Source organism: Sclerotinia sclerotiorum, genomic scaffold (assembly GCF_000146945.2).
Source record: "Sclerotinia sclerotiorum 1980 UF-70 scaffold_1 genomic scaffold, whole genome shotgun sequence".
Classification (NCBI taxonomy): domain Eukaryota; kingdom Fungi; phylum Ascomycota; class Leotiomycetes; order Helotiales; family Sclerotiniaceae; genus Sclerotinia; species Sclerotinia sclerotiorum.
The window spans coordinates 201,644-216,550 of NW_001820835.1; the positions used below are offsets into that span (position 1 = coordinate 201,644).

At 41.7% G+C, this 14,907-nt stretch overlaps 5 protein-coding genes across 5 annotated transcripts; 1 reads left to right on the forward strand and 4 right to left on the reverse strand.

Moving 5' to 3' along the window:
• Positions 1–2,841: 2,841 nt before the first annotated feature.
• SS1G_00075 (hypothetical protein) lies at positions 2,842–3,417 on the reverse strand (the record flags this gene model as incomplete). Its single annotated transcript, XM_001597939.1, has 1 exon — positions 2,842–3,417. One exon carries the CDS (start codon positions 3,415–3,417, stop codon positions 2,842–2,844), a length of 576 nt encoding a protein of 191 aa, XP_001597989.1.
• Positions 3,418–4,397: 980 nt separating this feature from the next.
• On the reverse strand, positions 4,398–5,823 carry SS1G_00076 (predicted protein; the record flags this gene model as incomplete). The annotated part of the gene is made up of 4 exons (XM_001597940.1): positions 4,398–4,430; positions 4,709–4,900; positions 5,157–5,201; positions 5,812–5,823. The coding sequence occupies 4 exons, from the start codon at positions 5,821–5,823 to the stop codon at positions 4,398–4,400; spliced, it is 282 nt and encodes a 93-aa protein (XP_001597990.1).
• A 1,547-nt stretch (positions 5,824–7,370) lies between these two features.
• Positions 7,371–7,863, reverse strand: SS1G_00077 (predicted protein; the record flags this gene model as incomplete). The annotated part of the gene is made up of 2 exons (XM_001597941.1): positions 7,371–7,381; positions 7,683–7,863. 2 exons carry the CDS (start codon positions 7,861–7,863, stop codon positions 7,371–7,373), a joined length of 192 nt encoding a protein of 63 aa, XP_001597991.1.
• Positions 7,864–8,035: 172 nt separating this feature from the next.
• Positions 8,036–8,542, reverse strand: SS1G_00078 (predicted protein; the record flags this gene model as incomplete). Its single annotated transcript, XM_001597942.1, has 2 exons — positions 8,036–8,163; positions 8,494–8,542. The coding sequence occupies 2 exons, from the start codon at positions 8,540–8,542 to the stop codon at positions 8,036–8,038; spliced, it is 177 nt and encodes a 58-aa protein (XP_001597992.1).
• Positions 8,543–11,248: 2,706 nt separating this feature from the next.
• On the forward strand, positions 11,249–14,341 carry SS1G_00079 (hypothetical protein; the record flags this gene model as incomplete). The annotated part of the gene is made up of 5 exons (XM_001597943.1): positions 11,249–11,293; positions 11,347–12,975; positions 13,026–13,304; positions 13,353–13,908; positions 13,956–14,341. 5 exons carry the CDS (start codon positions 11,249–11,251, stop codon positions 14,339–14,341), a joined length of 2,895 nt encoding a protein of 964 aa, XP_001597993.1.
• Positions 14,342–14,907: the final 566 nt, after the last annotated feature.

A 14,907-nucleotide genomic window follows, 5' to 3' on the forward strand; every position in this document is an offset into this window, starting at 1 on the left:
AGAATGTAGGTAAACTAATTGATAACTAAGTTGAGCACGAAGCTCCTATACTATGAAACTACTCTGATTATATAATGAACGATAAAGGGAGCCCTAGAAGCTTTCTGGCTCCTTAAAGCTCCTGGAGCTCTAGGACAAGTGTCCTAGGATAAAATGTGTCCTGGGATAATAACTACCCTAGGATAAACGATTAGGCAACCATATAGGTATAAGGATTAGTGTCCTGGGGCCAATAGGGACCACGTGATGGAGCCTCTAGGAGCGCAGGCTCCTCAGGGCTCCAGGAAAGGATTCATTATATAGTCAGAGTAGTTTCATAGTTTACGAGCTTCGTGCTCAACTTAGTTATCAATTAGTTTACCTACATTCTACTTGATCTAGTAACGACTTCACTTCCAAGTGAATACCAGTGATAAAGCCTTAACCCATAACTACCAACCGACGAACCTTAGGCAGCCGCTGCCTCCAGTACAGTAGCGTTACAAAAATATTCCATCCTTTCTCTCTTCTCGCTTACTCTTCTATACCCTCTCAATTTTCTCTTCTTCCTTCCGTTTATTCCAATATCCATTAATATCTCTCTTCTCTCCTCTCACCCTCCTACCCCTTTCAATTCTCTCACCATCCTCTTTTCCTCCCACCCTACTCATCAAAATCCACACCTTACCTTTCCCCTCTAATCCCTTTTCTTCATCTCTCCTTCTCTCCTTCCCGCCTCCACTTTCCTACCCATTTAAATTCATCCCTTTCCCTCCCCTTCTCTCTTCACTCTTTCATCAATTAATATCCGTCCTCTTCTCTTCTTCCATCCTCTCTTATTTTTCTCTATCCGAATAATTAAATATAATCTATAATTTTTTTTAAAATATCCCTCCCCTCTATCCCGCTCCTCTATCTCTCACCTCTTCTTTCTCTTCTTCTTTTTCCTTTTCTCTCTATAAAATCCCCCTTCTCTTCCCCCTCTCCTTCTTATTTTTTTGATTCCTTCCCTCTTCTTCTATCTATATAGCCAAAACCACATCCCCAAAACCACACATCCCAATGATTGCCACATATCCCAAATCCATAAACAAAAAATCCCCCCACCTACATAAAGCATACCTCCCCTCCCCCCTCCTCCCCTGCTCTTCTTTTCCCCTCTTATTTATATCCATTCCCACCACCGCCTATATATATCGGTACCATAGTTATCAAACATTCCTCCCCTTCCATCTCCTCCTTTTCTCTCCTCCCTTCTTTCCCTTACTTATACATATCTAAATCCATATGTGAAATATCCTCCCCTCCTCTTCTTTTCCTCCCTTCCCCCTTCCATTCCCTTCCATCTCCTCACCTCACCTCTTTTCTTTCCCTCTCTTATTCTTTTTATATAAATATGAAACCTTAAACCGAAAACACTCATCTCCATCCCCATTCCCACCCTACCTATGTATATAAAACATTCCTCTCCTCTCCTTTCCTTAATTTCCTCTCCTCCCCTCTCCACCCCCTCCTTTCCCTCCTTTCCCTATTTCCCTCCTTTCTTCTCCTCTATCCCTCCAAATCCCACCTCACCATCCCAATCCCCACTCTATCTACACAAAACACTCAAAATATGCAAAACATTCCCCATCCATCCCAAATTCATCCATCCAAATCCACCCCAAAAATCCAAGACATTCCCAAACCCTCACCCTCACTGAAACCCTCGTATCGAGAAACAAAATCCCACCAACATCCATCCTACCCACTTCCCAGAAACATCCCAACTATTAATAACTCCAAACTCAAACTCAAGCTCAAAACCCAATAAACATCAGACGAACATTCGAACCAAACTTTTCCCCATCTCCATCTCCAATCATCTATTTCACTCCACTCCACTCCATTTATTATACCTACACAATATACTATATATACTCAATACTCAATACTTTATCCTTTACACTCTACACTCTACTTTCTCGATTTCCCTTCAAATAAATTTTAATTCCACTCCATACACAATTCACACAATCCACCCAATACACAACACACAGCCCACACAATTCAAGCACAAAGTCAAAGTCAAATTCAAAGCCAAAGCAATTCAAAATCAGTTATAAATAAAAAAGACATTAAGATCATTCATTAATCTCATCATAAAACGTAAAAATCTTTAAGTAATTTCTCTCTCTCTCTTTGTGATGTGCTTGTGCTTCCATGACTTGTGAACTGTCTTCTTTTGTATAAAAAAAAAGCAGACAAATGAAAAAGGAAAGAAAGAAAAAAGAAAAAGAATTGAAAAAAAAAATTCAAGTCGAAAAGAAAAAAAAACCATTTAAAAGAAAAAGGCGCCATCATAATTTTTAAGAAATTACGTAGAATACATTAAGTACAATTATCTTGATCTTGATCTTTTTAGTTTGTTCGAAAAAAAGAGTTTCTTATGTTGCTCTCCCTCCGTTCAAAATTGAGGAGGGTAGGTAGGTTGTGTGAATATCTCCTTTCTCTTCCAATTCTAACCTATAAAAGAAAATGATCCATCACGATTTCGATTGTGAGTTTTATTGTAGTAAATATATGAACGACGCCAAATACCCTGAATCCTTCCTTAGTAACACCTTGCTTTGCCGTTCATGGAGTTGATCGAAGTACTGAGGAATTGTCGATGAGCGATTTAAACAAGAAAATTTTCGGTATTGGTATGTAATGGGATTGGGTCTGAGACGAAGATGTCATTTACAACATGGCGTGGTGAAATGCTGAAGGTGGAATGGAAGTCTATATGCAAGATGAATGTATGAGGATCCTCCGTATGTTCATGTGATTTGAGTGCGGTAGCCCAGAGAAAAAGAAAAGAAAGCAAAGTCGTGGGAAAATTTATGACCAGCTTTCCTTTTCCTTTAAACCACCGATGCGATCCATATCGATAGATTGAAATCTGGTACCTCCAGTCTCCTTTTCATAAGCTGGTAGTGAGTCCTCCTTCAAGGGTTCGAGACCAACTCCGGTTTCTCCGACACGAACAACAACCACGCGACCACGTTTCTTACTTCCTGTGGATTCGTCATGTTCATCAGGGAAAGTGATGCGAATTTCGGGAACATCTTCAGGTGAGCGTGATGCACGGTCTGAGTCCATCATGGATGACTTCTCATCATAGACATGAATGGTGGAACCGCGACCACCATATGGGGTAGCGGTAATAGTTAATCGGCGGTGGTGTGATCTTGGTGGATCGTTATGTAAAGGTAATTGCTGACGAGCAACGGCTCTGTTTCGACGAATCTTTCGCACAACATATAGAGCACCTGCCAAGACAAGTCCAATGAATACCAAGATCATCAAGGCAGCAAGAAGGTTAACCATTGAATTTGACATGGTGGTAGTTGAAGAATCGTCACGGACGTTGAGAATAGATGCGCTTCTGATTTTGAGAGTGGATATCGAAGCCATATTGAATATGATTATGTAAATGAATGGATGAAGTTATTATTATTGCTTCGGGTTGTCGTTCAACGGGTCGTTATTTGAGTATCAATGTCATAAACACAATAGCAAAGATCGAGGAGAGTATTGACGTTGACTATGGCTATGGCTATAGCTATAAGAAATGATGATGTTAGTCCATGTTATTTAATCCCATGTGTCATGATAGGTCGAAGCTATTCATAGTCTTCCATCCTTAAATTGTCTCTCCATTTGTGTGCAGGTACTCCGAACTGCGACAACATATTGTGTAGCGCATCTCGATCGCTCCCTAGATATTTACCTCGCAACAACAATAATGATGATAAGCAAATAGGAACAACTTACACAAAGAGTAAGAAGTTCCAAACAAGACAAGAGCAACAATAACTGCTGACCAAAGTAATGAATGATTGGAGTAATATTCGCTGAATCTCCTAATAAATTTTTTGATTGATCTCTTCCGGAACTGTGTGAGTTGGGCTGGCTGGACCTTTCGAAAGAATGGACGGTTAAAATCAACTGAAAAGAGTGAAGTTGATTAAAACCTAGAAATGAATGAGGATGTTGAGGCAGGTAGTTTTTTTGGTTGAAAAGAATGTGGAGATCCCGAAGGAAGGAGCGATTATGTGTTGTTGTCTTGTCTTTTTCTTGTTGAAGGGATTTTGAAGATTGTCGAGATGAGATGGAGACTTCCTCCAGTTATATTATGAATATGAAGAAGCGATCGAAGTTGAGGTAAAGGTAAAAAAAAAAAAGGTGAGTGAAAAAAAAAGTAAAGGAGGAAGGGGAGGGTTGAAGGTGAAAAGGGAAATTGTGCAAGCGTAAATATAAATGCAAGCCTCATTTTCTTTTTACTCTTTTCATCAGTGACTACCTACTTAACTAATAAGTTAGCTAGCAAGCAGACCCGATAGGAACAGCGAGTCAAACCAGCCAATACGAACATCCATATCAATAGTAATTCACTATTTACCCTCTTTAGTCAAGTCGATCCGATCCTAATAATTCCATTTCATAAAGAGTCAGTCAGTCAGTCAGTCAGTCAGTGGAATTGGAAGCAAGCTTGAATAAAAAAACGGAAAAGTTGAACCGTGCAATTTTATACATCATCTGCAGTTCGTACTGTACCTGCTTTGAAAAGATCCACTCCGTTCATTTCATCCACTTCCATCCACTCATTCGACTCCACTCATCCATGAAAGCCGATTTTATCCCTAGTCTAGAACCCTTTTAATTCCCTATGAACAAAAACGGTCGAAACATCTTAGTACCTTACTGCTACTAGATCTCTGATTGATTGAACGAGCGCCCATGGGTCCAATTTGTCAAATATGGAGAAAAAGGGACACCCGAGTAACATTAAACCCTCAGCGACCAATGGAATCCTCCCATGATTCTCGTTAAGAATCTTAAGGTTGCATGTGCCCCATCCAACCCATGCTCCACCGAACATCAACGTGCATGGTACCTGACAACAGGTACAATTTTTAAAATGAGCCTTTCCCACTTTGTCCGTCCTGTCTGTCTGTACCTGGATGGGATGGAATTGAGCGAGGACCTCTCTGTGTAGGAAGAGTTCTGGAATTAAATCTTGGTTCCTTTTCACTGCCCTTTTTGCATTGGCCTCATTCATCATCTCGTCATCTCATCATTTCATAATTCATCAAATCTAGAGAATTCCATGGAGGATCTCAAACTTCCGAGGTTTAACTAGACTGACTGACTGTAGCTAATTCCTGAGTACGAACGAAAGAAAGTGTGTAATGTTTCTATGAATAGATTCATTTATTAGTAAAGACGATTGATTCTCTCCTTAACAATCTTAACTTTCGGTAGTCTAATCGTTTAATCCATCCTAGAGAGTAATGAAGCAGACAAAAGACAAGCTCGGAATAATTTTATGCTCATGATTATTATGTTTTTCAATAATCCTCATCTCAACTCACACTTTGCTTTGCTTCTATCGATATTTCAATCTCGAACCGCCGATAGATCTCTCCAAGCGTGTATCTATTGGAAAAGACCCCGGCTTCTTATCCAGATCGGGCATCCAAGCAGCTCGTGAGCGGTTATTATTTACTCTTTATGGATTTGTGAAGTGTTGGAGATGATTGATAGGAGAGAGATGCATTTCCCTTCTGTCAGCGTGCTTTGAATGATAATGTGGTTATTCTTGTTGGTGATTATCAAAGGTTGAATGAATGGTTATTAATCATTGATGCAGTGAAGCGAAATGCATAAATTCCAATTCCCGCACTGTAGGATGGCAGTGGGATGGATGAATGCAAGTGCAACTGCAACATAACTCAATGTGTACCTCTTCTCGTACTTATTATTAATACCTACGGCAATTAATTAGTGAGATAATGCCGAACTTACCTTGATCTGCATTCTTTCATGATGAAAATCTGCTTTATGAGATGTGTCGTAACTGTCGTTCATCCGAGTTATCGCATCAATGGCATTATTATGGGTATTCATCCATATGGCATACGTCAAGCTCAATACCATCATTCAAGGTTCAATGATGTTTCCGTCCCGTCAAAAGCGGAGATTCCATTGTCGCCAAATTTAACCTCCCTTCCCTCATGAATTGTATTATCCAATGGGGGAGGAAATGAAATATGCTTAAATAATAAAACCTCCAAGAAAACAAAATCGACCTCTCGAATATCGCAGATGAGGATCTTCATCGTTCTTAATTGGAAGTTTTTGGAATTACGAAACTTTCTCCCCTTACTGCAACCCCAAGGCGCGACTTGACCTTTTTCCTGGGGTTTGTGCCGTATCAATTGACCAATTACTGGGGAGAGCACGGATGATATCGTCGGAGTGCAGAAGCCATGAAAAGCCATGAAAGCCGTGGAAGCCGTGAAATTCTTTGCTTGTTTCTCCATGGATAGCGGTCAGGCTTCGAGGCTGATTGTGAGGAAAAATTATTAATCGTGCGCGCGTAGATGATCAATCAGTTGTGTAAAGAAAGAAGTGTAAAATCGTGTACGAAAGATATTGGGGAAACTCTCGATATACCTGGCGGATACTCGTTGGGTGCACTCGTAATATTCGTAACACTAATTAAAGGAGCAAAAAGCGAACTTCGATCTTGACTGCTCAAACTCTCGTATTGTTAAAGTGTCATCACACTGGAAGGCTGAAGGGATACAAAAATAGATACCTACGTAGAATGTCGCAACTACTCTGAACGATCAATCCATCGATCATTTCCATTGTTGTTATAGTTGTAGAGACTTTCTATTATTTCATCTTATTTTAGCTTCCCGTTTTGACATTAAAGCCCTCCGGATCTAGCGTTTTAGGGGACCCGACCGAAGATCCCATTGGCTTGGAATCCAACCGCTCAAAGTATATATCTCGTTTCCGAATTCCGACCGGCAGGAATTCCTTAGTATCGAATATCTCCAAGTATATCAAATAGGGGGGGATCCCGCATCATGAAAGCGATTCTTCGAAATCATTAACGTCAGAATCTCCGATGATGGTATGTATTGTGTTTCCATTAAGGCTGAATTTTCTTAAGTTGAGAAGCTTTCCATCGCTCCAAGTCTTTGCTTTTAATAATCCATATGTATTGACAAGCCTTTGCAGGCCTCGGCCTCGGCTTCAAACTTTTTGGTCCTTGGGTGTGACTAATGATGAACACAACATGCAATCATGCAAGTCATTGATTGATAACCTGGATATCGAATAGTCACGTGTCCCACGAGGCTCTCGATTCCCGACGCACATCAATGTCGTGTAACCTCAGACTCATCGGATGAAAAAAAGAAGCAAAAATCCAAGGAAAACCCGAAAGTCGGCCTCACTTTTCAGTAAATAGCGGTGAACGACAGAAAGGCTGGAAAATTAGGAACAAAGTGTCTATGGTGTATGTCCTAGGTGGCGCATACTTGTCACTTTTCAAACCTAAAGACTCATCTCTAGAGACCTTCTAGCGTGTGATTATATGTCAATACATGGTCTGATCGCCAATGTATCCATATCACAAAGTTTCTTCCTTGCTCTTTTCTTACACAGATCAGACCCGAAGCCAGCAAACGGTGATGCAGATGGAATATCTGATCTCTTACGACTTCGGTATCCATAGCGGAAGGACCAGTTGAATGGAACAGATTTGTTGGATGGGGATACATAGATCTGCAGAATGCACCTAATGCTGTTTCGACGTGGCTGATGATATTCCTCAAGATGATGAAAGGAAAAACTTTGAAATATGCAAGAAGGCGACCTACCCGCAGAATGGGCCACATAACCACTAGTCTTGGTGATGAGAAATTTAATCGTTGGTTGATAACCCCCATATAGGGAAGCTTGCCCGAAACGGCGACATGAAGGCTTCAAGCCTTGAGAGAGGTTATTCTTACGTCGCCCATATGAACGCCACGAGCGAGTAGATTCATCGTTGGCAATCATTGTCATGCGAAGCAATCAAGTGCCACGGTACATTTATCAATATACTGGTGTCTGTGTTATGTACTCATGCTACTTCCCGTTGATGGACCTCGAGCAACATTGGCGTGTTAGAGTTGGATTGCGAAACGAAACCGCTGATCTTCTGGAATAGATCTTGTAGTAGATACTGATATCATCGTGTGTCTTTGCAAGAATTTTGAGCCATGATACTTGTGATGGTGGGTACAAGAATGGTTGCTTCTCTGAGATGGAGTGAATCAGAAAGAACAATAGACTGGTGGATGAACGCCCAAGCTGGATCTATGTATCGCATAGTAATGATGACACCCGATTTCATGCGGAGGGATGGCGTCAAATGTGTTCCCCGGATGAAACATCAGCGTAATGTATTCTTTTCGGCGAATCACCATTGAGTGGTATAGAATACTGCAGAAGATACAGCCTGTTCAAGTCGGTGAAAATACTCAAGAAAAAAAAATTCATGCTGATGATATCTCCTCATCTGAGTAAATGAGGCTTACTGAAGCTTTGCAGATCATAGCTTTCTGGGGAAGGTTATAACGAATGATTGAGGCCGCCTGAATAACTTATGGCGTTGTGCTGAGGGTTATAAATTGGATGAATTCCTACCGGATTTGGCCAAATTGAGGCGGTCGGCGAATACATAATTAGCTGACATTATCAATTGCATTCCTTGGAAACCTCAATAATTTATCAGCTCCAGGAATTGACAAAATGAGAGGGAGGAATGAAAAGAAAAGAGATCATTGGGAATGATGTACAGATAAGGATACATATAATAGATTGAATGCATTCTAAAAAAGAACCTTTAAAATGTTGGGTAATAAGTTAGTATGAAAATACGAATACAGCAATGAAGGGGTTTGTTTCTAGCCTTATCCGAGGTCTACCGATCCCTAAAAGTTGCTCCCTTTAAAAATGTATATTTGCTTCTACCGATTCCTGATCAATGATTGAATCTCAAAAGGAAAAGGATGATGGTAAATAGATACAATTCTCCCGGAGACCAATTTACAATAACCACAATGGGGCCAATGGCATTGTACACACTGTCATGGTACGGAACCCGGAATTGGGGGGTTCTCCTAGGAAAGCTTAAACAAAGCGGAAGGGCTAAAACCTTCAGAAATTGGGGCCACTGTAAAGGTTAAAAAAATACTCCGTCCCTATCAGATCTCAAACAACGACTTTTCAAGGGCCATAGATCAGATCATTCATTGTCTGTGCTTTTGCGGTCCCTGAATAGCTTGTTAATTTGTTTGGGGCATGCAAAGTGAAGAAGATGGCATGCATCGAACACAATCTGGATCGATGTGGTAATTCTGGTAGATGTGCTGCTTCAATGATTACAGCTGTTTGAAACAAACGCATGGCCTCACCGAGTAAAGAATTATTCCGTGTATAATACTTTTTTTTTTTTTTTTCATATTGTCGCTCAAAAGTGGCTATATCACCGAATACGATTTTTGATGGACTGAATTGATAGCAGAGGATGGTTAATGGTTCCATTAGAAGTCTCAGTTAATGGCATATGTCAAACTTCAACTGGAGCGACGGTGCGGGTCACTCCCTAGACCAGGTACCCAACAGTCAATATTATCTATATGATATGAATGTGAAGAATAGATGTATTTATAGAGAGATGGGAAAGAAATAAATGATGTACTCTGTATAGGAGAGGATTCTATACAGAGACAGAATATATAGAGTGGAGTATATCTAAGGACAGCTAAGAGAATCAAACAATCATTAGTTTCGCAGCAAAAGTAAAATGCAACAGAAAAAGCCACCTTGGCCAGCTTGTAATACGAATTCGATCCTTTCAGAAATCCTCCCTTTTCCCATCCATCACGGTCTACGCAGTGTATTATTTTTACTAGGTAGTTACAGAAAGGTCAACTAGTCCGAACTTCACAAGTCCCAGCTTTGGAAAAACCCCTCCCTCATGGGGCCTCATCCCCATACTATACCCATACTCAGATAAATCCCATCCAATTGGATCTGTTACCTATTGCAATAAAAATAAAAAGAGGTTCAAGGTTACAGAGTCGAGAGAAAAATGTGCGCATCGATCTTATTGAATAATCCAATAATCCAGGAATCCAGTAATCCATCCTAAACGAAATCTTTCAATCGTTACAGCTCTTCTCTTCTCACTCTCACTCTTTTTAATAAATCTCTACTTTGTCCTGAGTTCTCGGTGAAAATTCCTTATTCTCTTTTCCTTTTCGATACATATCTTCCTTCCCCCACGCCCTCCTCAAAATAAATAAATAAAAAAGATCCGACCTTATTATTCATCCCAGACAGGAATCGGGAATACAATACAATCCAATACCTTCCTTACCTTACCATACCTTACCTACCTTACCTTACCTTACCTCTTTCATCTGCCTTAATTCCCTCTCGTTTGTTCTCTCTGCCCTACCAACATTACGAACCTTTCCCCACAATCCCTGCTTGACCTACGCCCCCCAAAGAGATAGATACCTTGAAAAGTGTACTGCCATAACTTGCCATACTGTCCGTACTGCAATACCGCAATACTGCGATACAACCATCAGGAAATCCATTTCGACAGTGCAACCTATTTATCTTCCTTTCCCTTGATCATCGACGTCGTGGAACAGGGACTAACCGCTGGTTTCCTACCACAAACCGCAATCCGGACCCTCGAATCGATTCTCCACCAAAAAATCCACCGAAAACTTTACGTTCCTGACGACTTTCCCCTTGCTTCCCCAGGCGCATCTCCCGCGTCAAAACCAACGAATTCCCAACCCCAAAAGGGTCATATTGACTCGATCAAAGCAAGACAAATCACACAAGGGAAAAAGAAAAAAAAAGGGCAATTTACAGCAAAATTATTTCATTCTGGCCACTGCTGCGCGGGTGCCTACCTCTACAGAAAAGCGCGCTTCTTTGACGTTGCATATGACAAACGAAGGGGTTGTGTCGCGCGACCTTTGCCCTACCCTTCATACTTCAACATATCCCTCCCTCCCCTCCTCAATGCTCGATTCCTCTTGAACTCCAACTTTCCACACATCCTTCTTTTGTAAATGAGCTTCCCCAACCGTCGATTACATATTCCGACTTCTTGCACTGGTAAGATTTGTCCTGGCAACTCAGCTTAAATCGGGGGCCCTGCCATCAGCCTTACCACGCGGCATATGCTGACATTTGCGGATTTCCACAGTCATATAGATCTACAACCTGTCAAATACTTCGTAGAAAGTCTATTCTTTGGTTCAAGTAATCTGCCATCAGACATATCGGCTACTTTCAACATATTTTCGTCCTGTTCGTTCCCCTCGACCAGAAGTTTCCACATACATACAGAAATTTCATTACATCTTCAATAATGTCCTCGGCCGCTGCAAACAGATCCGCAGGTACCATGAATGCGGTGAGCACGCCCGAATTTCCCAAGATTGAATTCAAACTAATTTTTGGATGCAGCAACGGTCTACTCGATTTGGAGATTTCCCCACTGCGCCAGGCAGGCACAATAGCGACGATAGAACTTCGCAAAACTCAACGCTCGGCCAAACTTTTGGAAACGGCGGTACCTGGCAGCCTTCGACGGGTATTTGGGGTAGTAACACGATCGGGAGTGGTTTTGCCAATACAAAGCGAGATGCCTCGCGCTCTCGAGGTAATTATACAAGCGAGATGGAAATTTTTACATTCACTGATGGTCGTCTAGCAGCAGATAATGATGGCTTTCCAGATGCCCCCAGTGGCTCTGGTGCTCTAGCCGCATCTTCAGAAGCCGACCCTTGGGTTGCTCGCGCAAATGGGCCTTGGAATCCTCCAGACACAACATCTCCAACGTTACAATCATCGCATAGCGGAAGTACCTCTCCTTCCCACCTCCGCAACAGTATTCCGTCACAGACACCACAAAGTCTACTTGAGTTACAAACATACCAACAATCAAGACCTGCTATCGGTCAAGGAACCAGTTTCAGTCGACAGCAACCCAAGAGTAGCTTGGACCCCTCTTCTGGAAGCTTCAAATTCTCACGAAAACCTTCCTTTGGGTTCAACGACGACAAGGAAAATTCTTCCCAATTTTCGTCTAATCAAGAGAGTGCATATGATATTGATGTATCATCTAGGGCCTTCAGAATGGATCAATTGGGCTCTCAGAACCCAAGCTACCTTGGTATAGGCTCCGTTTCAAGGGATGGAAGTATGCCTCCATCCAGAGCATCGGAGAGTGGCCTCAATAATTTGACATTCGGCAATGGAAATCCAACGCATGGCTCTATTGGTGGTCATACTCCCAACAATTCAATCCATTCACATCGTCCTTCCTTCTCAGCAATGTCAGGCTCGTTTGCACAGACGAATTCATCTAGATATGCTGATCTTAATACGCAAACAGAAGCTGAGCTACGGGAGAAGTTTGCAGGATTTGGCTTCACCAACGATATGGATCAAACTGGCGCATCTCAGATCGGCAACGCTTTGAGTTCCTCGTATTCCCCAACCAACCAAAACTTTAATCAGCAGGCTTTCCAAGTCAACGGTGGATTAGCCATGTGGAATGATGGATCAAGTGGTCCCAAAGTCAATAACTACGACCATTTCTCGAATCAAGCACCTTTCACAGATCAAGCCTATTTCACGAAAGGGCCTAGATTTGATAGAGGTTCGGTCTCTCCTGCATCAAGCGACTACCGTCGTAGCCTCAATAGTCCAAAATATTTCTCCGGCACTCCTCCAACGGGGCCTGAGCAAATTTACCGACCAAGCTCAAGGGCTGGCCCTAGAATACCTCAAGGCCCAAGTGAATTAGACCGCAGACTTCAACATGTCCAATATTCTCAACACCAGGCATATCTTTACAACAGCGGCCATTTCCAGGGGCAATATTCACCACATTTATACGACTACTCACCACAAACTTTTAGGCAAACCAACGTACCACCATATGGTTATCCGATACCACTTCCTCCTTATCCGGCACAAAGTATCCCTACTCGTCCAGCCAAGGATCAGGATGTGGGACTTGGAGTTAGGAGTGTACTTCTGGAAGAATTCCGTTCCAATGCTAAATCCAACAAGAGGTATGAGTTGAAGGTATGTATTGTCCTGCCTCATCTCTCCTATCAGCACTAATTAAAGAATAGGATATCTATCAACATGTTGTTGAATTTAGTGGAGATCAGCATGGGTCACGGTTCATTCAGCAAAAGTTGGAAACAGCTAACAGTGACGAAAAAGAACAACTTTTCCGAGAGATTCAACCCAATGCGTTACAGTTAATGACTGACGTCTTCGGAAACTATGTTATCCAAAAGTTGTTTGAGCACGGGAATCAGGTTCAAAAACGTGTGCTAGCTGAACAAATGAAGAACCATGTAATGGAACTTTCAATGCAGATGTACGGCTGCAGAGTTGTGCAAAAGGTTTGTCTTTGCCTCATCATTATACATAAGCTTTATTAACAATCTTAGGCTCTCGAGCATGTCCTCGCCGATCAGCAAGCTGAACTTGTCAAGGAACTTGAGGCAGACGTGCTCAAGTGTGTCAAAGATCAGAACGGTAACCACGTTGTCCAAAAAGCTATTGAGCGTGTCCCAACAGAACATATTCAGTTTATTATCGAAGCATTCCGAGGACAAGTTCATATTCTCGCAACTCATCCTTATGGATGTCGAGTGATTCAACGCATTTTGGAATATTGTCAACCTCGCGATCAAGAGCGAGTCCTAGAGGAATTGCATCAATGTGCTTCGAATTTGATCACCGATCAATACGGCAATTATGTTACTCAACATGTCATACAACATGGAAAGCCTGAGGATCGTGCCAAGATTATCAAGATCGTCACAGCACAGCTTTTGACTCTGTCCAAGCACAAGTTTGCCTCAAATGTTGTGGAGAAGAGTATACAATTCGGCACAGATGAACAAAGACATACTATCGTTTCTCTATTAACCGCTCTTCATAGTGATGGTACAAGCCCTCTGCAATTGATGATGAAGGATCAATATGGCAATTATGTCATTCGTAAGTCAAGTATTCTCAATTTGATTATCTTATACTAACCTTCGTAGAAAAACTTCTTGGGCAACTCAAAGGTGCCGAAAGAGCAGCATTTGTCGAAGACTTGAAGCCACAACTCTTGGCACTCAAGAAATATAATTATGGCAAACAAATTGCTGCCATTGAAAAGTTAATCTATGGTCAAGATGACTCGCAGCAATCATATGCCGCATCTCCAACTGGTACGGCATCTGGTGTTCACACACAATCGATCGAGATGAATTCGAGTGCGCCAACTCCGCTGCTTACAAATGGGCAAAACAGTCCCCAAAGCAGTAGTCTTCCCAGTGCGAACGTCAGTACAATTGAAGATCTTACAGATAGTGCATCCTCAGACAAGACCGCCGTTGCTGCTAACGAAAAGTCTTGCCCTGAAGTCGTTATCAGCGGCGTTTAAACCTATCATTTTCCTTCGCCGAACATTCTCTTCCACTTCACGTCATATACAAAAAGCATTATTAAAGGGCGTGACGGTATTGGGTCCGGAAAGGTAATTGGGTACTGGACGGGTATAAAAAGTGAATATTTCTTAATTGTATCGTCTACCTCTTCGGATCATTTTCTTGAGGTGTTAGAAGGCGGGTTTGGTCTGCTTTACTTTCCGCATGGGTGCATGCATATACAAGCCAGGATTGGCTACGGCGGATTTACTGTGAATGAATATGGATATGGACATGTTTTTTCAGATATTTATTATTTTCCTTGAACAACTACGGGTGTTTGATATCTATCTTCGGACCAGGGACTCGTGGGAAAGATTCATGGATAGCAGAAGAGAAAGTTTGCTCTAGTCATACTTGTTACTGCATATTTTGCATTGTTTATTTTTTGAAAGGAAAGAATATGGAAAGGATACCTATCGATCGTACTATTTATTGTCTTTTCAGAAGATGCGCTGGTTCTACTTGCTTTTTTGGCTTTGATATTTTTGAGGTTATTCCGCACTGCACTATTATGCAAGCT